At 44.6% G+C, this 23,483-nt stretch overlaps 1 protein-coding gene across 1 annotated transcript in view; it reads left to right on the plus strand.

Moving 5' to 3' along the window:
- LOC139540679 (nuclear receptor subfamily 5 group A member 2-like) overlaps nucleotides 1–23,483 on the plus strand; it is a 110,925-nt gene that overhangs the window by 43,554 nt on the left and 43,888 nt on the right. Inside the window, exons 6-7 of the mRNA XM_071344531.1 lie at nucleotides 14,911–15,030; nucleotides 20,887–21,034. Of these exons, the coding sequence (XP_071200632.1) occupies nucleotides 14,911–15,030; nucleotides 20,887–21,034 (268 nt within the window). The remainder of the gene's footprint in view (nucleotides 1–14,910; nucleotides 15,031–20,886; nucleotides 21,035–23,483) is intronic.

Here is a 23,483-nt window from a genome sequence, read left to right on the forward strand (position 1 = left end):
AAAGAAAATATATTTTTTTGTCCATTAAAATAACAGCAAATTGATCAGAAATACCGTGTAAACATTATTCATGTTGTAAATGACCATTGCAGCTGGAAACTACTGATTTTTTATGGAATATCTACATAGGCGTACAGAGGCCCATTATCAGCAACCATCACTCCTGTGTTCCAATGGCACGTTGTGTTAGCTAATCCAAGTTTATCATTTTAAAAGGCTAATTGATCATTAGAAAACCCTTTTGCAATTATGTTAGCACAGCTGAAAACTGTTGTCCTGATTAAAGAAGCAATAAAACTGGCCTTCTTTAGACTAGTTGAGTATCTGGAGTATCAGCATCTATGGGTTCGATTACAGGCTCAACATGGCTAGAAACAAAGATCTTTCTTCTGAAACTCGTCAGTCTATTCTTGTTCTGACAAATGAAGGCTATTGCATGCGAGAAATTGCCAAGAAACTGAAGATCTCGTACAAAGCCTTGTACTACTCCCTTCACAGAACAGCGGAAACTGGCTCTAACCAGAATAGAAAGAGGAGTGGGAGGCCCCGGTGCACAACTGAGCAATAGAACAAGTACATTAGAGTTCCTAGTTTGACACAGACGCCTCACAAGACCTCAACTGGCAGCTTCATTAAATAGTACCCGCAAAACACCAGTCTCAACGTCAACAGTGAAGAGGCGACTCCGGGATGCTGGCCTTCTAGGCAGAGTTGCAAAGAAAAAGCAATATCTCAGACTGGCCAATAAAAAGAAAAGACTAAGATGGGCAAAAGAACACAGACACTGGACAGAGGAACTCTGCCTAGAAGGCCAGTATCCCGGAGTTGCCTCTTCACTGTTGACGTTGAGGCTGGTGTTTTGCGGCCTTCTAAAGAAGGTCAGTTTTATTGTTTCTTTAATCAGGACAACAGTTTTCAACTGTGCTAACATAATTGTCAAATGGTTTTCTAATGATCAATTAGCCTTTTAAAATGATAAACTTGGATTATCTATCACAACATACCATTGGAACACTGGAGTGATGGTTGCTGATAATGGGCCTATGTAGATATTCCATAAAAAACCCGCTGTTTCCAGCTACAATAGTAATTTACAACATTAACAAGGTCTCCACTGTATTTCTGATCAATTAGAAGTTATTTTAATGGACAAGAAAATTGCTTTTCTTTCAAAAATGGGGCGGCAGGTAGCCTAGTGGTTAGAGCGTTGGACTAGGAATCGAAAGGTTGCAAGATCGAATCCCCGAGCTGGCAAGGTAAAAATCTGTCATTCTGCCCCTGAACAGGGCAGTTAACCCACTGTTCCTAGGCCATCATTGAAAATTAGAGTTTTTTCTTAACTGACTTGCCTAGTTAAATAAAGGTCAAATAAATAAAAAACAAGGACATTTCTAAGTGACCCCAAACTTTTGAACAGTAGTGTATACTACATGACCAAAAGTATGTGGGCACTTGCTCATTGAACATCTCATTCCAAAATCACGGGCATTAATATGGAGTTGGTCCCCCTTTTGCTGCTATAACAGCCTACACTCTTCTGGGAAGACTTTCCACTAGGTGTTGTAACATTGCTGTGGGGACTTGCTTCCATTCAGCCACAAGTACATTAGTGAGGTCGGGCACTGATGTTGGGCGATTAGGCCTGGCTCGCAGTCGGCATTCCAATTCATCCCAAAGGTGTTCCATGGGGTTGAAGTCAGGGCTCTGTGCAGGCCTGTCAAGTTCTTCCACGTCGATCTCATTAAAACCATTCTGTATGGACCTCGCTTTGTGCACTGGGGCATTGTTCCCAAACTATTGCCACGAAGTTGGAAGCATAGAATTGTCTAGAATGTCATTGTATGCTGTAGCGTTAAGATTTCCCTTCACTGGAACTAAGGGGCCTAGCCCAACCCATGAAAAACAGCCATAGACCATTATTCCTCCTCCACCAAACTTGGTGAAGCGTGATTCATCACTCCAGAGAATGCGTTTCCACTGCTCCAGAGTCCAAAGGCGGTGAGCTTTACACCACTCCAGCCGACGCTTGTCATTGCGCGTGGTGATCGTAGACTTGTGTGCGGCTGCTCGGCCATGGAAACCCATTTCATGAAGCTCTCTACGAACAGTTATTGTGCCGACGTTGCATCCAGAGTTAGTTTGGAACTCGGTAGGGAGTGTTGCAACCGAGGACAGACGATTTTTACGCGCTGCGTGCTTCAGCACTCGTCGGTCACATTCTGTGTGGCCTACCACTTCGTCGTTGTTGCTCCTTGACATTTTCACTTCACAATAACAGCACTTACAGTTGACCGTGGCAGCTCTAGCAGGGCTGAAATTTGACGAACTGACTTGTTGGAAAGGTGTCATCCTATGACGATGCCACGTTGAATGTCACTGAGCTGTTCAGTAAGGCCATTCTACTGCCAATGTTTGGCTATGGAGATTGCATGGCTGTGTGCTCGATTTTACACACCTGTCAACAAAGGGTGTGGCTAAAAAAGCAGATTCCACTAATTTCAAGGGCCGTCCACATGCTTTTGTATATATACTGTATATACTGTATATATAAATTCCCTTTCTAGCTGAAAAGCATTTCTGTGTCATCGCTCCCACTTCATACATGCGGCCCACATGCGGCCCAAGGATTTTCCCAGCATGCTTATCACCATTAGCCACAGCAGGGGAGAGGCCGAGACCCAAACAGAGGCTGTGCCATGATAAACATACCGGGATATTTCCACAGGACCATAGATAGGAGAGGATAAATAGGCCCTGTCTCTCGGGAGAAACTAGCTGGCTGGCTCCCCCTAGGTCACATACTTAGCACATCCCAGGGATTTACTCACTCACTTAGGCTATTTTGCCCTTCCATTATTACCGTAGAAATATAATTATTAGAAAGGACATTACAATTATATGATTATTACACCACTATTTTGTGTGTTGTTTCTTTTATATTGTTTTAAAAGCGTAATTGGTCGTGTGCAAAATGAGGTGTCACATTACTTACAGATTTTTCTTGTAAATATCAAGACACATTTCAGTTGAATGCGTCCAGTTGTACAACTGACTAGGTATCCCCCTTTCCCTTACAGTCACTATCGATTATATTACGTTTGGGCATGGCTTTCTCCATGGTTAAGAGAAATGCTTTACAAACAAAACCCAAATCTAAACACCTACACCTAAGTACTGTATGTCTAGGGTAGAATGTGTTTTGAAGTGAAGCAGGCTGAGTAACTGAAGCAGGCTGAGTAACTGAAGCAGGCTGAGTAACTGAAGCAGGCGGAGTAACTGAAGCAGGCGGAGTAACTGAAGCAGGCTGAGTAAGTGAAGCAGGCTGAGTAACTGAAGCAGGCTGAGTAACTGAAGCAGGCTGAGTAACTGAAGCAGGCTGAGTAACTGTATCAGGCTGAGTAAGTGAAGCAGGCTGAGTAACTGAAGCAGGCTGAGTAACTGAAGCAGGCTGAGTAACTGAAGCAGGCTGAGTAACTGAAGCAGGCTGAGTAACAGCCTGGGAACAGTGAAACCTACTCTACATGATTAATTCCTATCCCCAAGTGAATAGCACCATACCCAAGGCCTGTTCGCCACCAGACGAACAGATGCCAACAGAAGAGAACTCAAACGACGCCATGCTCGAGAGTCCCCTCATTGAAGTGAACTTCAAACCTCACCTGTAGTTCTCAGAGAGAACATTGACACGCATCCAGCTAGTAGGAGGGAAAAAAGACAGAGAGAAGTAGTGAGAAAGAGAGTGAAATCAGATGCGCACCTTGCTTTATGTAAATGTCATTTTGGAATGTGAAGTCGCTGCGTTCGTGGGCAAAAATAATGCAATTCACTCTGTTCATTAAGGAGCACTGAAGGAGATTCTATTAATCTGTTCATTAGGCCACATCAAAAATGGAGCTACTTATTAAAATCAGATCCAGCTGTGTACCCTCGTTAGGCCGCGATACCCACCACGCTTAACAATGCTTGTGGCACTCGACCAAAAACAGCCCAAAAAAAGGGGGGAAGGAAAAAATAAAAAAAATAACACGCTTTGCCACATTTGCCAGTTTTGACTCCAGACCATTATCAACATTATCAGTGGCCTCTTCTTAGCAGGGGACGATGAATAAATATTACTGTTGGGTTCTCCAAAAAAAACACCAGTCCCAATTAATTTACATTCCCGAAAAATTGGGGAAATTTAATTTTCTTAATCACTGTATTTTATTTTCTCTAAACCCTTAAGTCCTCTCTCTCTCTATCTCTCTCCCTCTCTCTCTCACTCCCCCTCTTATTCTTCCTCTCTCTCTCTCTCTCTCTCTCTCTCTCTCTCTCTCTCTCTCTCTCTCTCTCTCTCTCTCTCTCACTCCCCCTCTTATTCTTCCTCTCTCTCTCTCTCTTCTCTCTCACTCCTCCTCTTATTCTTCCTCTCTCTCTCTCTCTCTCTCTCTCTCTCTCTCTCTCTCCCCTCTTATTCTTCCTCTCTCTCTCTATCTCACTCCCCCTCTTATTCTCTCTCTCTCTCTCTCTCTCACTCCCCCTCTTATTCTTCCTCTCTCTCTCTCTCTCTCTCTCTCAATTCAATTCAATTCAAGGGGCTTTATTGGCATGGGAAACATGTGTTAACATTGCCAAAGCAAGTGAGGTAGGTAATATACAAAAGTCAAATAAACAATAAAAATGAACAGTAAACATTACACATACAGAAGTTTCAAAACAATAAAGACATTACAAATGTCATATTATATATATGCAGTGTTGTAACAATGTACAAATGGTTAAAGCACACAAGTTAAAATAAATAAACATAAATATGGGTTGTATTTACAGTGGTGTTTGTTCTTCACTGGTTGCCCTTTTCTTGTGGCAACAGGTCACAAATCTTGCTGCTGTGATGGCACACTGTGGAATTTCACCCAGTAGATATGAGAGTTTATCAAAATTGGATTTGTTTTCGAATTCTTTGTGGATCTGTGTAATCTGAGGGAAATATGTCTCTCTAATATGGTCATACATTGGGCAGGAGGTTAGGAAGTGCAGCTCAGTTTCCACCTCATTTTGTGGGCAGTGTGCACATAGCCTGTCTTCTCTTGAGAGCCATGTCTGCCTACGGCGGCCTTTCTCAATAGCAAGGCTATGCTCACTGAGTCTGTACATAGTCAAAGCTTTCCTTAAGTTTGGGTCAGTCACAGTGGTCAGGTATTCTGCCACTGTGTACTCTCTGTTTAGGGCCAAATAGCATTCTAGTTTGCTCTGTTTTTTTGTTAATTCTTTCCAATGTGTCAAGTAATTATCTTTTTGTTTTCTCATGATTTGGTTGGGTCTAATTGTGCTGTTGTCCTGGGGCTCTGTGGGGTGTGTTTGTGTTTGTGAACAGAGCCCTAGGACCAGCTTGCTTAGGGGACTCTTCTCCAGGTTCATCTCTCTGTAGGTGATGGCTTTGTTATGGAAGGTTTGGGAATCGCTTCCTTTTAGGTGGTTGTAGAATTTAACGGCTCTTTTCTGGATTTTGATAATTAGTGGGTATCGGCCTAATTCTGCTCTGCATGCATTATTTGGTGTTCTACGTTGTACACGGAGGATATTTTTGCAGAATTCTGCATGCAGAGTCTCAATTTGGTGTTTGTCCCATTTTGTGAAATCTTGGTTGGTGAGCGGACCCCAGACCTCACAACCATAAAGGGCAATGGGCTCTATGACTGATTCAAGTATTTTTAGCCAGATCCTAATTGGTATGTTGAAATTTATGTTCCTTTTGATGGCATAGAAGGCCCTTCTTGCCTTGTCTCTCAGATCGTTCACAGCTTTGTGGAAGTTACCTGTGGTGCTGATGTTTAGGCCGAGGTATGTATAGTTTTTTGTGTGCTCTAGGGCAACGGTGTCTAGATGGAATTTGTGGTCCTGGTGACTGGACCTTTTTTGGAACACCATTATTTTGGTCTTACTGAGATTTACTGTCAGGGCCCAGGTCTGACAGAATCTGTGCAGAAGATCTAGGTGCTGCTGTAGGCCCTCCTTGGTTGGTGACAGAAGCACCAGATCATCAGCAAACAGTAGACATTTGACTTCGGATTCTAGTAGGGTGAGACCGGGTGCTGCAGACTGTTCTAGTGCCCGCGCCAATTCGTTGATATACAGTGGGGAGAACAAGTATTTGATACACTGCCGATTTTGCAGGTTTTCCTACTTACAAAGCATGTAGAGGTCTGTAATTTTTATCATAGGTACACTTCAACTGTGAGAGACGGAATCTAAAACAAAAATCCAGAAAATCACATTGTATGATTTTTAAATAATTAATTTGCATTTTATTGCATGACATAAGTATTTGATCACCTACCAACCAGTAAGAATTCCGGCTCTCACAGACCTGTTAGTTTTTCTTTAAGAAGCCCTCCTGTTCTCCACTCATTACCTGTATTAACTGCACCTGTTTGAACTCGTTACCTGTATAAAAGACACCTGTCCACACACAATCAAACAGATTCCAACCTCTCCACAATGGCCAAGACCAGAGAGCTGTGTAAGGACATCAGGGATAAAATTGTAGACCTGCACAAGGCTGGGATGGGCTACAGGACAATAGGCAAGCAGCTTGGTGAGAAGGAAACAACTGTTGGCGCAATTATTAGAAAATGGAAGAAGTTCAAGATGACGGTCAATCACCCTCGGTCTGGGGCTCCATGCAAGATTTCACCTCGTGGGGCATCAATGATCATGAGGAAGGTGAGGGATCAGCCCAGAACTACACGGCAGGACCTGGTCAATGACCTGAAGAGAGCTGGGACCACAGTCTCAAAGAAAACCATTAGTAACACACTACGCCGTCATGGATTAAAATCCTGCAGCGCACGCAAGGTCCCCCTGCTTAAGCCAGTGCATGTCCAGGCCTGTCTGAAGTTTGCCAATGACCATCTGGATGATCCAGAGGAGGAATGGGAGAAGGTCATGTGGTCTGATGAGACAAAAATAGAGCTTTTTGGTCTAACTCCACTCGCCGTGTTTGGAGGAAGAAGAAGTATGAGTACAACCCCAAGAACACCATCCCAACCGTGAAGCATGGAGGTGGAAACATCATTCTTTGGGGATGCTTTTCTGCAAAGGGGACAGGACGACTGCACCGTATTGAGGGGAGGATGGATGGGGCCATGTATCGCGAGATCTTGGCCAACAACCTCCTTCCCTCAGTAAGAGCATTGAAGATGGGTCGTGGCTGGGTCTTCCAGCATGACAACGACACGAAGCACACAGCCATGGCAACTAAGGAGTGGCTCCGTAAGAAGCATCTCAAGGTCCTGGAGTGGCCTAGCCAGTCTCCAGACCTGAACCCAATAGAAAATCTTTGGAGGGAGCTGAAAGTCCGTATTGCCCAGCGACAGCCCCGAAACCTGAAGGATCTGGAGAAGATCTGTAGGGAGGAGTGGGCCAAAATCCCTGCTGCAGTGTGTGCAAACCTAGTCAAGAACTACAGGAAACGTATGATCTCTGTAATTGCAAACAAAGGGTTCTGTACCAAATATTAAGTTCTGCTTTTCTGATGTATCAAATACTTATGTCATGCAATAAAATGCAAATTAATTACTTAAAAATCATACAATGTGATTTTCTGGATTTTTGTTTTAGATTCCGTCTCTCATAGTTGAAGTGTACCTATGATAAAAATTACAGACCTCTACATGCTTTGTAAGTAGGAAAACCTGCAAAATCGGAAGTGTATCAAATACTTGTTCTCCCCACTGTATATGTTGAAGAGGGTGGGGCTTAAGCTGCATCCCTGTCTCACCCCACGACCCTGTGTGAAGAAATGTGTGTGTTTTTTGCCAATTTTAACCGCACACTTGTTGTTTGTGTACATGGATTTTATAATGTCGTATGTTTTACCCCCAACACCACTTTCCATCAATTTGTATAGCAGACCCTCATACCAAATTGAGTCGAAGGCTTTTTTGAAATCAACAAAGCATGAGAAGACTTTGCCTTTGTTTTGGTTTGTTTGGTTGTCAATTAGGGTGTGTAGGGTGAATACATGGTCTGTTGTACGGTAATTTGGTAAAAAGCCAATTTGACATTTGCTCAGTACATTGTTTTCATTGAGGAAATGTACGAGTCTGCTGTTAATGATAATGCAGAGTATTTTCCCAAGGTTACTGTTGACGCATATTCCACGGTAGTTATTGGGGTCAAATTTGTCTCCACTTTTGTGGATTGGGGTGATCAGTCCTTGGTTCCAAATATTGGGGAAGATGCCAGAGCTAAGGACGATGTTAAAGAGTTTTAGTATAGCCAATTGGAATTTGTTGTCTGTATATTTGATCATTTCATTAAGGATACCATCAACACCACAGGCCTTTTTGGGTTTGAGGGTTTTTATTTTGTCCTGTAACTCATTCAAGGTAATTGGAGAATCCAATGGGTTCTGGTAGTCTTTAATAGTTGATTCTAGGATTTGTATTTGATCATGTATATGTTTTTGTTCTTTATTCTTTGTTATAGAGCCAAAAAGATTGGAGAAGTGGTTTACCCATACATCTCCATTTTGGATAGATAATTCTTCGTGTTGTTGTTTGTTTAGTGTTTTCCAATTTTCCCAGAATTGGTTAGAGTCTATGGAGTCTTCAATTACATTGAGCTGATTTCTGACGTGCTGTTCCTTCTTTTTCCGTAGTGTATTTCTGTATTGTTTTAGTGATTCGCCATAGTGAAGGCGTAGACTCAGGTTTTCCGGGTCTCTATGTTTTTGGTTGGACAGGTTCCTCAATTTATTTCTTAGATTTTTGCATTCTTTATCAAACCATTTGTCATTGTTGTTCATTTTCTTCGGTTTTCTATTTGAGATTTTTAGATTTGATAGGGAAGCTGAGAGGTCAAATATACTGTTAAGATTTTCTACTGCCAAGTTTACACCTTCACTATTGCAGTGGAACATTTTACCCAGGAAGTTGTCTAAAAGGGATTGAATTTGCTGTTGCCTAATTGTTTTTTGGTAGGTTTCCAAACTGCATTCCTTCCATCTATAGCATTTCTTAATGTTACTCAGTTCCTTTGGCTTTGATGCCTCATGATTGAGTATTGCTCTGTTCAAGTAGACTGTGATTTTGCTGTGGTCTGATAGGGGTGTCAGTGGGCTGACTGTGAACGCTCTGAGAGACTCTGGGTTGAGGTCAGTGATAAAGTAGTCTACAGTGCTACTGCCAAGAGATGAGCTATAGGTGAACCTACCATAGGAGTCCCCTCGAAGCCTACCATTGACTATGTACATACCCAGCGTGCGACAGAGCTGCAGGAGTTGTGACCCGTTTTTGTTGGTTATGTTGTCATAGTTGTGCCTAGGGGGGCATATGGGGGAGGGAATGCTGTCACCTGCAGGCATTTCTCTCTCTCTCTCTCTCTCTCACTCCCCCTCTTATTCTTCCTCTCTCTCTCACTCCCCCTCTTATTCTTCCTCTCTCTCTCTCTCTCACTCCCCCTCTTATTCTTCCTCTCTCTCTCTCTCTCTCTCACTCCCCCTCTTATTCTTCCTCTCTCTCTCTCTCTCTCTCACTCCCCTCTTATTCTTCCTCTCTCTCTCACTCCCCCTCTTATTCTTCCTCTTTCTCTCACTCCCCCTCTTATTCTTCCTCTCTCTCTCTCTCTCCCCCTCTTATTCTTCCCCTCTCTCTCTCTCTCTCTCTCTCTCTCTCTCTCTCTCTCTCTCTCTCTCTCTCTCTCTCTCTCTCTCTCTCTCTCTCTCTCTCTCTCTCTCTCTCTCTCTCTCTCTCTCTCTCTCTCTCTCTCTCTCTCTCTCTCTCTCTCCCTCTTATTCTTCCTCTCTCTCTCTCTATCTCACTCCCCCTCTTATTCTTCCTCTCTCTCTCTCTCGCTCTCTCTCTCTCTCTCTGTGTGTGGAGTAGAAAACATTAATCTGCGCTTGTGGTTTTGAACAAAAGCTATGGGCAAACGATTGATCTGGACATTGATGCCCTCGCATGAATGGTAATAAAGGTGTTAAATTGGTTTCGGGGAGAATATGTATTTTTCATGACAAGCACTGAGAGAAGTTCCTTTTTGAAAATAAGAAAAAAAGCAGTGATGATATTGAAGTATAGAGAAAGAACACCTTGAAAATAGCCTTAAATGTGTGTTTGAACATAGTTTGGGCCTATCAGAGGTATAATACTTTTCTTAAGGGGGCTATTCAACCACTATCAGTACCAAACCCAAAGCTAACATGCTAAAGCCTTTGCCATGACTGTGTCATAATTTCAAGGACAGATCACTGTTGCTTGGCGGGTTCAAGTCAGACCATAGAAAGCGATAGGTAGTTTAAGGCCTAGATTAAATCAGATCAAGCGTTTGCCGGCAATAGCAGACACACGCATAGTGGATGTTTTGGCGGTGTCAGAGGTGCAACTGCATTGGGGCCATTAAATCGGTGAGCAGCTGCTCTTGTGATCATTGTCATGAAGCCACACCCACCCCGCTTGCGTTAGAAGTTCAGAATGAGAAAGTGTAGGCCGTATAGAAATAATGGCGCTCAAATTGAAAAATTGTTCACAATGAAACCGGTATTTAAATATACTACTTTTAGTAATAGTGGTCAGTTGTTCAGTTTTGATGATGTAACTGTAATGTCTGTTTTCTGCGGCCGGATGAAGCTTGATTCTACTAGCGTAAAATTACTAGATAACTCCAAGAAGTCTCAATTGTAAGGGTTTGGTCATCAGAAAAGGTTGGAATCTTTTTAATGAAGTAGTAGTACATTGATCGTGGTTAGCAAATTACTGCCTATCGTCCATGTTATCTACAGTTTCCATGACTACTTGGTATGATAATTATTAACCAGACAGTGTTATTGCTCTCATATAGTTCAATGAACTACAGGCCTAACATCAATTGAAACTTTACTAGACCATTTACTCAATAAACCTCATTGTCTAAGATCACATTCTGTTCTGTTGGCTTGGCTCTGGCTGCATACTTTTTTAATTTACAACACGTTCACAATATATTCCTGTTCTCAAGCAATCATACTGGGAACAGAATACATAAAAGACAGAGACAGTCGGACAATCCCCTCCCTTTTGTCAGACCACCACGTATCTCAGTGGACAGACAGATGGATTTGTGAAATCCAGGGCCTGTCGTGTTCAACCATGTGACAGTGCAAAGGAAAATCTTGTCAGGAAAACAGCCCAGTGTCACTGGCACTTAAAGGGTCGGCGATCTCTCTCCCCGCCTCACTATGCTCGTCCTGTCTCGGTTGCTGTGCGGGTGTCTCCTGCTCCCGCCTCGTGTTCCCCTCATCTCCCCTTGTCCCCTTTTGATGACCCAGCTCTGTCGGGAGTGATGCTGCCAGGCAGGCAGCGTGAGGACGGCTCCCTTTGATGAGGACCCCGACGCTCGCCGAGACCCTTGACAGGCCTGCTTTGAAGAGCGAGGTCTAGCTGTACATCCCACTCCACCATCTCTCCCTTAGACTCTCTCTCTATCTCTCTCTCGTTCAATCTCACTCTCTCTCTCTCTGAGAGGGTATTTTACTACTAATGCTGAGGCTTTGAGACGAAGACAGGGATGGGGGGGAGTGCGGGGGGGGTTAAAGTACAGTAAGGAGGACACTCGTTCACCATCGCCTCCCTCACGCCCTCCCTCGCTTTTCTGATGGGTTTTAATGATGGCATTTGAATTTTGCTCTCGCATGTCGCCTCTGGTCACCCGCCCCACAGAAAGGAGGGACGAGAGAAAAAAAAGAGGAAAGAAAGGGAGTTCACCCAACTTTCAGAAGTTGCGGTAATGGTCAAAGCGGCTTTGTTGTATTTCATTTTGATGAAAAGAGGAATGAGACAAATCATGTCAGCTTTCCTGGGTTTGAGACAGACAGACAGACAGACTTGGTTTGAGTCTCGACTATGAAGTTCCATGACCCGGCATCCACCAAGCGAACGCTTGGTGATACTGCCATTGTTATGACTAGGCGGAGAATAAACAACCCCTCTGCAGTCAAAACAATCAACACCAACAACAGTTGGTGCTGAAGCTACCACGCTGTCGTTCAAAGTAATAACGCATTTCACGCACAGTAGACATCTGTTAGCTCAGTGATGTCACAGCGCTTCCATTGAAACAAATGGCCTCTTTCTACAAAGTTCCAATAAATAATAGAATAATACTCGCAGGAAAGGTTTTCGTCTTTAGCTCACAATCTGTACTATATGATTAGAAAGTTTAAAAAAATGATATATAAAACATCACAGCACAATTGAAAAAATATATGGCACATGGAAACCAAACGTGGGTGGTCTATGGTGATAGGTGGGATGGGCTGAGAGTGGCTATGGGGTTGGGATTAAAGAGCGTATGTTTGGTAATGTATTATTGTTATGTGACTGCTTTATATACGTAAAAGTACCAGGTATGTAAAATGTATATGTAAAATGTACATACACTACCGGTCAAAAGTTTTAGAACACCTACTCATTCAAGGGTCAAAATGTTTACTATTTTCTACATTGTAGAATAATAGTGAAGACTACAAAACTATGAACTAATACATAGGGGATCATGTAGTAACCAAAAAAGTGTTAAACAAATAGCCACCCTTTGCCTTGATGACAGCTTTGCACACTCTTGGCATTCTCTCAACCAGTTTCACCCGGAATGCTTTTCTAACAGTCTTGAAGGAGTTCCCAGAAATGCTGAGCACTTGTTGGCTGCTTTTCCTTCATTCTGCGGTCCGACTCATCCTAAACCATCTCAATTTGGTTGAGGTCGGGGGATTGTGGAGGCCAGGTCATCTGATGCAGCACTCCATCACTCTCCTTCTTAGTAAAATAGCCCTTACACAGCCTGGAGGTGTGTTGGGTCATTGTCCTATTGAAAAACAAATGATAGTCCCACTAAGCCCAAACCAGATGGGATGGCGTATCGCTGCAGAATGCTGTGGTAGCCATGCTGGTTAAGTGGGCCTTGAATTCTAAAGACAGTGTCACCAGCAAAGCACCCCCACACCATCACACCTCCGTCTCACAAAGACACGGCGGTTGGAACCAAAAATCTCCAATTTGGAGGACAAACTTCCACCGGTCTAATGTCCATTGCTTGTGTTTCTTGGTCCAAGCAAGTCTCTTCTTATTATTGGTGTCCTTTAGTAGTGGTTTCTTTGCAGCAATTCGACCATGAAGGCCTGATTCACAGTCTCCTCTGAACAGCTGATGCTGAGATGTGTCTGTTACTTGAACTCTGTGAACCATTTATTTGGGCTGGTAACTCTAATGAACTCATCCTCTGCAGCAGAGGTAACTCTGGGTCTTCCAATCCTGTGGTGGTCCTCATGAGAGCCAGTTTCATCATAGCGCTTGATGGTTTTTGCGACTGCACTTGAAGAAACTTTCAAAGTTCTTCAAAAGGTCCATATTGACTAACCTTCATGTCTTAAAGTAATGATGGAGTGTTGTTTCTCTTTGCTTATTTGACCTGTTCTTGCCATAATATGGACTTGGTCTTTTACCAAATAGGGCTATCTTCCCTACCTTGTCACAACATAACTGAATGGCTCAAACGCATTAAGAAGGAAAGAAGTTCCACAAATTAACTTTGAACAAGGCACACATGTTAATTGAAATGCATTCCAGGTGACTACCTCATGAAGCTGGTTTAGAGAATGCCAAGAGTGTGCAAAGCTGTCATCAAGGCAAAGGGTGGCTATTTGAATAATCTCAACTATAAAATACATTTTAATTTGTTTAACCCTTTTTTGGTTACTACATGATTCCATATGTGTTATTTCATAGTGTTGATGTCTTCACTATTATTCTACAATGTAGAAAATAGTCAAAATAAAGAAAACTTCTTGAATGAGTAGGTGTTCTAAAACTTTTGACCACAAAATCTGTAGAAAAACAAAAAGATATTTGTCCTCCGAAGAGGGGTTAATAAAAAAATATATAATAAAGTAAAAGTTCCAGTGTGGATAATAGCGTTCCTTTTTCCGTCAATTGTACCGTACCTGTTAGTGAGGTAGTTTACACCATCGATTTACACATTCTTCTCTAATCCTCGTTGCCGTTTTCGAGTGCAGCGTCACAGATTGTAACTGTCAACCCAAGGATTTTCTCAGACTCGTGCAAAGCACATTTCACCAGAACAACACATACCGAAGAATTTCGCCAAGCCACATCATTCCGCAAGTCAGATAAATAGTATCGAAGGTGACGCTGTTTGTCGGGGGGGAAAAGGAGGGGTGAGAGAGGTTCTCCCTGTCTTTTTCCTCATTCTTTCTCTTCTGAATGTGGCCTTTCTATGTGTGTGGCTACAGTGTGTAATGATTAACGTGGTGAGCCCTGGGAAGTTGCAGCAGTTCACAATGGATGGTTGTTGCGGTGTATCAGACTCCGCTTTGGCGTGCGTCAGTCACCGGAATGGGAGTCACGGCCGCAGTGTTGCGTAGAAACTCACTACTTAATCACTGGGAACGGAGAAATCCCTCAGCCACTGGTAGTCCTGGGCAAACAGCTAACCAGTAGTGCTGTCAAACAGGGACGTTCCTGGGCTTTTTGAGAGAGCGTGGTGTTGCTAAGTTCACATGAGAAAGCAGGGGTGTGGTTGTGTTCAGACGGGGAAGGGGGAGTAGGGGAAACTATGTGAAACTACAGTATCGTGTGAAGTTGTCTTCCTCCACCTGTGGAATAGTAATTGATACGAGTCAATCTACCCCAAGATGTATCGACTTGTCAAACCATAAAAGTGGTAAAGCTTCACCCAAAAACTTTTCACTAAGAGAATAATGCAGCATCGTAAATCTTTAACCGTTTGTCAAGATGCGGTTTTTATTCATCGTTATGTATCCTTTTTATTTAAGAGGGGAAATATATGTAGCGTGACACATTAGCATAGCATGTGCATTAGCATCAACAACTGACCTCATCTCCTCTTTCTCTACCTTTTTGTCATAATCAGGTGGACGACCAAATGAAGCTCCTCCAGAACTGTTGGAGCGAGCTCCTCATCCTCGACCACATCTTCCGCCAGGTGATGCACGCCAAGGAAGGCTCCATCCTATTGGTCACCGGCCAGCAGGTAAGTCACCTGACTCCCCCAATTCCACCCACCCCTTCCTGCCCCACACGCACCTCCCCTTCTCTCCACACCCTCCCCATAGACCTCATCAGCCACTCAGCGCGAGCACATCAACACCCTTTAAAGCACTATCGACCAAGCCAGCCCCCGCGCAGTCACCGCTCCATTAAAAATAGATTACGCTTATAGGTATAAGCTAATGTGACCAGAATAATCAATTATGCATTTTCAATTTATTTATTTTTATTATTTTGCATCAAGCAAAGACTCCAAACGGCGAATAAATAAAGCGCTTGGTTAAGCATGCCGGTAGAGTCATAGCGGTAGAAAAAAAAGCCTATGATGATTTACCTTTGCGGGGCCCCTGAGGAGCCGGCAAGGGCCGATGCCTGAGGCTCCTGACGAGGCCCTCAACACAGAGTGGACCTGTGATTCCTCAGTCTTTTTCTCCACTGGCAGAGAGAGAGAGAGCGAGAGACAGAGAGAGGGAGATAAAGAGAGGGGGAAAGAGGAATGAAATTGCTCGTTATGAATATGGCTCTGAATGCCCGGCACGCCTGTCAGCAAGACGAGCACGCTTAATTATTGATGGGGCGGGTGTTTCCAAAACGTTGCTCTTCAACAAAATGTTCTCCAACAATAGATGGGGGCATTACTATTGAGGCGAAGCGAGGAGGGTCTGAGTAGAGTTAGGCAGTGTTGTTTTTACCTTTGTTTACATTTACATTTACATTTAAGTCATTTAGCAGACGCTCTTATCCAGAGCGACTTACAAATTGGAAAGTTCATACATATTCATCCTGGTCCCCCCGTGGGGAATGAACCCACAACCCTGGCGTTGCAAGCGCCATGCTCTACCAACTGAGCCACACGGGACCACAGCTACAGTTTACAGCTACAGACTTACTGTAGATGAGCTTTACTCACGTGATTTTGGAAAAGAGGATGTTGTGAGAGGGGGGACAAAAGAGTGGCTCTCCCGATGACCTCCAATAATTAGTGGTCAGAAAGTTGAAGTTGTTGTGTGTGTGTGAGTTCATGTAGGGAGAGAGACGGAGAAACAGAAAGAGAGACAGAGCAAGAGAGGGGGAGTTTTCATATCACTGCTATTTTACCAGACCACATATACCAACACATACACCAACCCACACACAGACACAGACACACACAGAGTGCCCTGAGTCACTGCCCCCCCCCCCCCCCCCGCACGCTCCTCCCACGTCCAGTGCAGAGTGCCGAGCGGTGGCTCGTACTCCCAGCAGTGTCTCTGCTGCTCTGTGTTTGATTAGCGAAGGCTGGCTGTGAGCAGGGCTGAGCCAGTGAAGGAGGAGGAGGAGGAGGGGGGAAAGAGTCAGGGGAGGTGAGGACCAGGTCTCGTTTGCATATTTTGGTTAATGAACAGCTGGTGTTGGGGGGCCGGTGTGGGAGACAGGAGGGGAGTGCCTCTCAAACCGTTCATTATCTCCTATTATTCTCCATGAAGCCAGAGGTGACAGCAGCACTGCTTTAAAGCCAGGGCCCACCACCACAACCACCATCACTACCAGCAACACCTCCACCAAAAACACATGGATACGGTTACTATGGCAGAACTCAACAGCCTCTTACGGTATCTCTCAGATAATGCAACAGAGATGTGGTTGGGTTGATCACGGGTTGGCGTTACCGGTGCCCTGGCCTGACCCAGTGACCGGTTTGGGCATGCCCGACCACTTCCACGCTGTTACCTCGTTGCGTGAGCATTTGTGTCTTGGCCGCTTTGCCAACCGTCGTCGGAATGGTCCAAGTGCACCATGGGGGATTAAAGGAGAAATGCGAGCGACACATGACACCCCGGGAGGACGGGCTTCAGAACATGCTACTGTCCCTCCCTTCCTCCCTTCCTCCCCTCTTCCCCCTTTGAATACAGATCCCTCACCGCCCTCCACTCTCCTATCTGTCAGCTGGTAGCCTTAGTCACAGTACACCGACCTTCGGAGGAATCTGATGTAGCAACAGACACAATATATAATCACACAGCATTCACGTCTAATTTATACAGCTCTTTGGCCTGTCTTGTACTGACCTGAACTGTCTTTGGCTCAAACACAAGACGTGACTGCCGGTGTCATGTGAAAACACAGGGTTATGGCCGTGTGGCAGTTCAGTCGAAGTATGAATGCACAAGCAAGGTCTCGCAAGATACGTCTTTGATATTGCTTGATATCAAATGGCACTTGCAGATGAAAGGCAAATGTTAAAGCATCGCAAAAAAAATATTCTCTGAACTCATTTATTCGGGCAGGTTTACACTGCTATTCAATGGCATTGTCTTTTTCAACTAACTCGTCTTCTTTGAGCCATAGTGTTATTAGTAGAGTGTGGTCATTTAGCAGACACTTTCATCCAACTTTCCGTGCAATTTAACTTTCGACATTTTTGTTATTATACGGCCCAACTTACTGTGCTGTATGAGTCCCCCAACCGTATTAGCCGTCTTTACCCATTTCTATGCTCGTTTGTCATTTGGCAACCATGTCCATTTTGTTTGCCTTTGTTTGATGTATTAATGACAGGTTGATCTATGATTCTTTATAATATGCAGACATAGAGATGATAGATAAGGGTATTGTTTTTTTTGTTTTTTACCTAAGGCTAGGAAACCATAACCCAATGCCACCAAGAGCCCAATCCTTCATTGAAGTTATTTCATGCACAGTTGATTGACACTTTAGGGGGGGGGGGGGGGGGGGGGCGTTGACATTTCACTGACTCTTAATTTTCACCACCTCAAAAAAGGACAGAGGGAGAGAAGGGGAAAGAAGGGGAGAGAGATAGAGAGAGAGAGAGAGAGAGAGATGGAAAGAGAGAGGAGAGAAGGGAGAGATGGAAAGAGAGAGGAGAGAAGGGAGAGAGATGCTGAGCGAGATGGAGAGAGAGAGAGAGAGAGAGAGAGAGAGAGAGAGAGAGAGAGAGAGAGAGAGAGAGAGAGAGAGAGAGAGAGAGAGAGAGAGAGAGAGAGAGAGAGAGAGAGAGAGAGAGAGAGAGAGAGAGAGAGGAGAGAAGGGAGAGATGGAAAGAGAGAGGAGAGAAGGGAGAGAGATGCTGAGAGAGAGATAGAGAGAAAAGGAGAGATGGAGAGGCGACGAGAAGCAGGGGGAAAAAAGCTGGTGTACATCTCGGAATCCTCCCAGCCCAATGCTTTAAAAAATTCTACTCATCATTATTTACACAATAAATAAATTCCGATCTGGGCCGTTTTAATTGCAAATGCAGCTCGCGGGGACCCCTCCCCGAGCCTAGGAGGCAGCCGTCTACCTTCCTCGAGAAACCCTGGCTCAGTCAATTATGGTAATGAATTGTCAATAAATATAAAAATTTAATATGGCCTGCTTACTGTGAGTGGCAGCTATGGACTTGCCTCCCAGACAAATTTGCTGCTGCTGCAGATATTAAGTGCACCTGAAAGTGCTCGCGGTGGGCCAATGGGGCCAGTGCCGGGGCCAGAGCATGAGGAGGGGTGGGGGGGTCCTGGGGGACATCCGGGGGGGCCCACACGCTCTCACCCCTCGCCCCTCGCGGCCCCCGCCTCCAAACCCCGCGTCCAGACGCAGAGGAGGGGAGAGGACGGGGAAGGCGAGAGGGAGGAGAGAGGGGGGTGTGTCCCCCCCCCCTGTTTATCGGCGGGTGATTATGATTCAGCAGTCAGCCCCGGCCCTTCGGCCCTCTCCCTCTCTCTCTTACTCCTCTCTCCCTCGCTCCCTGTATCTCTCTCCCTGCTGTGCTGGCAATCTACATTGTGCTACAGTGCTGGGAGAGTGAGAAAGAGGGAGAAAATGAGAAACGCTTCAGGAAGAGTGGAATCAGGACAGAGAAAGAGGGAGCAAGTAGGAAAGATGTTAGAAAAAAGAGAGAGAGAGTGAGAGTGAGAGTGAGAGCGAGAGAGAGAGCGAGAGAGAGAGAGAGAGAGAGAGAGAGAGAGAGAGAGAGAGAGAGAGAGCGAGAGCGAGAGAGAGAGAGAGGCAAACTTTGAACTAAATCCCCACCACATTAGAGTCTGTGTTCAGAAGTTTCAGTTCAGTGAGAGCGATAAGCCTCCATAAGAGAGGGAGAGAAACTCTCCAGATAGCCAGCCTACTGTATGCTGATGCATCTAGCTGTTGTTGTTAGAGACATAGGGCCCTGTATCGTTATAAGGCATACACTGTATTCTTCCTAATTTCTATGGATACACAGTTATAGGGGTCTACCTGCTTGTTTATTTTATTGTTTGTCTTATTGTGTAAGAACGGCAAGCTAACTGCACCCATATTGAGACGGGATCTTACACTGTCAGATTGGCCAAAGGGAAATTTCATACACATATGCTGTATAAGGCATACTGTAGTATAGAAATGCATCATCTCATCGGTCAAGGTATTTCAATGTTTTATTTAACCTTTATTTTGACAGGGATTCAATTTTATTTCACTTGATTAGGATCCCAATTAGCCGACGCCAATGACGACATCTAGTCTTACTGGGGTACGACACATGACGAAAAAGACATTACAGACAAAATACTTTACACTTTACGTACATTTAAAAACATTTACATGTAGTGTGTGTGTGTGTGTGTGTGTGTGTGTGTTTGCATCTCTCAGTTACACATACATGTCAGTACATACACACAACAAGTAAGTCACATGGGGGAGAGGCGTTGTCCCGCTGCAATGTTTCTTTATTTGTTTTTGGAAACCAGGTTTGCTGTTCACTTGCGCTATATGAGATAGAAGGGAGTACCATGCAGTCATGGCTCTGTATAATATTGTACGTTTCCTTGAATTTGTTCTGGACCTGGGGACTGTGAAAAGACCCCTGGTGGCATGTTTGGTGGGGTAAGTGTGTGTATTAGTGCGGTGTGTAAGTTGACGATGCAAACAATTTCTTATAAAAACAAGTCTTTCCTCAACTCTTAGCCAAGAGAGACTGGTGCACATAGTATTGATATTAGCCCTCTGATTACAATGAAGAGCAAAACGTGCCGCTCTGTTCTGGACCAGCTGCAGCTTAACTAGGTCTTTGTTTGCAGCACTTGACCATATGACTGGACAGTAATCAAGATAAGATGAAACTAGAGCCTGCACGTCTTGCATTGTGTCGTGTGGTGTCGAAAAAGCAGACCATCTCTTCATCACGGACAGACCTCTCCAAATCTTTACAACCATTGAATCTATATGTTTTGACCATGACAGTTTACAATCTAATGTAACACCAAGTAATTTAGTCTCCTCAACTTGCTCAACAGCCACGGCATTCATTACCAGTTTCAGCTGAGGTCTAGAACTTAGGGAATGATTTGTATCAAATACAATGCTCTCAGTTTTAGAGATGTTAAGGACTAGTTTATTACTGGCCATCCATTCTAAAACTGACAATGCGGAGACCAAGGTCTCTTTTCCAGATGAGTCCTGTTTAGCACAACAATACACATCAATATACAATATACACATTAAACTACACATCCATACACACATTAAAATACATGTTACTATACCACACACAATATGAGTTGACAATGAAGTGAGGTACGGCAGAAGTTTATGCAGGAGGGCTTTATAAACAAAAAGAGTTCAATCATTCTACGAGACTTCAAAGTGTTCTTTCATCACAGACAAGACCTTTCTCTCACCTCAACTTCAGCACACACTCTAAAGGAGTGTGTTATATTCTATGGGAATGCTACTGAATTGCATGGGATCGAGGAGAATTCTCGGCAACAAAAGAGTGATCAAATGACATATACGGATACCGTATATGTGTGTCCGACGAGGCCTAGTGTGTACCCCACAGTGTCTAACAGCTTGTGTGTGCTCCCCCCCCCCCCCTCTCCTGCAGGTGGATTACGTTGTAATCGCCTCCCAAGCTGGAGCCACTCTCAACAACCTGATGAGCCACGCCCAGGAGCTGGTGGGCAAGCTGCGCTCTCTGCAGCTGGACCAGAGGGAGTTTGTCTGCCTCAAGTTCCTGGTGCTGTTCAGCTTGGGTGAGTACGAGGGGGGAGAGGCTGGGTAGGGGAGGGGAGGCCGGGCAAGGGAGGCTGGGTGAGAGAGGAGAGGGTGGAGGCTGAACGGGTCGGGGGGGGAGAGGGTTGTTCTGTGTGGGTGAGTCCCAGGGATGGGAAGAAATGGAGGCTGTGTGGGGGAGGGGAGGGATATATAGGGGTATGGATGAGAAGTGAGAAGGGGGGAGAGGAGGGACATTGGGGAAGGGGTTATAGGTGAGGGGGAGGGAGGATGGGTGAGGTAGGAAGAGGAGGGAAAGGGTTGTTTGTGAGGGATGGGGAGTCTTGGGATAAGGGATGAGAGAAGCGGTGAGGTGAGGTATGGATGACTTTGGGAGAGAGATGGGGCCAGAGATGGGGGGGGAAAGGGGTATTAGTGAGTAAGGGGAGAGAAGGAGTGAGGGGTTACCAAAAAGTGTCCCTCTGCACTCTGCCAATCACATTGCACACTGCTTCACAAGGTCAATATCAGCCAGGAAAGAAATAATCACTCTCCCCATCTGATAACGAGACTACAACACACTGGTCATGAATGCCACATAGAAACAGGGCAGGATTACCGAACGGCCACACAGGGCACGTGCCCCGGGGCACCCAATCTCCAGGGGGCCCACAACCCAATTACAATGTGTAGAATTGCAGGAAATTAGCTTTAAAACTGCTCAATTCTCTCTTGGGCTAATGGCAAAATGTGAGGAATAGTATAACATTTGTTTTAAAATTGCTAAATGTTCTTTCAGCCTCATGGCAAAATGTGAACAATAGCGTGATGTTAGCTATAAAACAGCACATTTTTTCTCTCTGACCCATGGCAAAACGTGTAGAATATCAGGAAATTAGCTTTAAAACAGCAACATTTTCTCTTAGCCTCGTGACAAAATGTGTAGAATCAACCTGATCTCATAGTTTCACTTCAGGATCTGACGTAATTGGATGAGCGTCGATTTTTGACTCATTAATTCAGCACGGTTATAGGTTTCATTCCGCATGGTTACAGGGTTAAAACAAATACAACTCGAAAGGTTAAGTTCAGGTATTAATTCCGAGCTGTTAAAGTTAGGGCTATGGTTCGGGGAAAGCATAAAATTAAATAATAATACAAAAAATGCTGCTTCCATTTCGTATCATTAACTACTCTCCCTGCTTGCTAAAGCATTATGAACAGCCTTGACGCAGTGGTCGAAGCAGTGTGCTCTGGCTCTAAACATTGTAAGTTCGAGTGCTGTACCACAATTCTCAACAAAAAAAATGGGTGAGCGCCAAGGACGGATTATATCAACGACAACAGGACCTTTTAAAACGTCTGAAGTTGACGTATGTTTCGAGTGACCAGCCTAGTTCGAATAGCATTATAAAACTGCACATTTTTTCAACCTTAAATGTTAGCTTTTTCAACCAGGAAGTTAGCTGTTTTCCCCCTCAAAAAATGTAAATCCTACAAAAGGTGATCGGTGCCCGGTAGCCCCAAATGTGGTAGTCCAGCCCTGCATAGAAACATACACACATAGACGCACGCATGCACACACACACTTACCCTATCTGGAACCGATTGGCCATTTGGTCAGTCGCACGGGTTGCGGATGCAGTGGTTTGTCCTGATGGCAGGTTGTGGTGTGGTCATGGTACTGTGGCAGCTGCATGATCAATCAATCAATCAATCAAATGTATTTATAAAGCCCTCTTTACTTCAGCCGATGTCATAAAGTGCTGTACAGAAACCCTGCCTAAAACCCCAAACAGCAAGCAATGCAGATGTAGAAGCACGGTGGCTAGGAAAAACTCCCTAGAAAGGTCAGAACCTAGGAAGAAACCTAGAGAGGAACCAGGCTCTGAGGGGTGGCCAGTCCTCGTCTGGCTGTGCCGGGTGGAGATTATAACAGAACATGGCCAAGATGTTCAAATGTTCATAGATGACCAGCAGGGTCAGATAATAATAATCACAGTGATTGTAGAGGGTTCAACAGGACAGCACCTCAGGAGTAAATGTCAATTGGCTTTTCATAGCCGATCATTCAGAGTTAGAGACAGCAAGTGCGGTAGAGAGAGAGTCCAAAACAGCAGGTCTGGGACAGGTAGCACGTCCAGTGAACAGGTCAGGATTCCATAGCCGCAGGCAGAACAGTTGAAACTGGAGCAGCAGCATGACCAGGTGGACTGGGGACAGCAAGGAGTCATCAGGCCAGGTAGTCCTGAGGCATGGTCCTAGGGCTCAGGTCCTCCGAGAGAGAGAAATAAATAAATAAAATAGAGAGAAAGAGAGAGAGAATTAGATGGAGCATACTTCAATTCACACAGGACACCGGATGAGACAGGAAAAATACTCCAGATATAACAGACTGACCCTAGACCCCGACGCATAAACTATTGCAGCATAAATACTGGAAGCTGAGACAGGAGTGGTCGGACACATACACACACACAATACACCCCC

The sequence above is a fragment of the Salvelinus alpinus genome, chromosome 16 (assembly GCF_045679555.1).
Source record: "Salvelinus alpinus chromosome 16, SLU_Salpinus.1, whole genome shotgun sequence".
NCBI classification, from domain to species: Eukaryota; Metazoa; Chordata; class Actinopteri; order Salmoniformes; family Salmonidae; genus Salvelinus; species Salvelinus alpinus.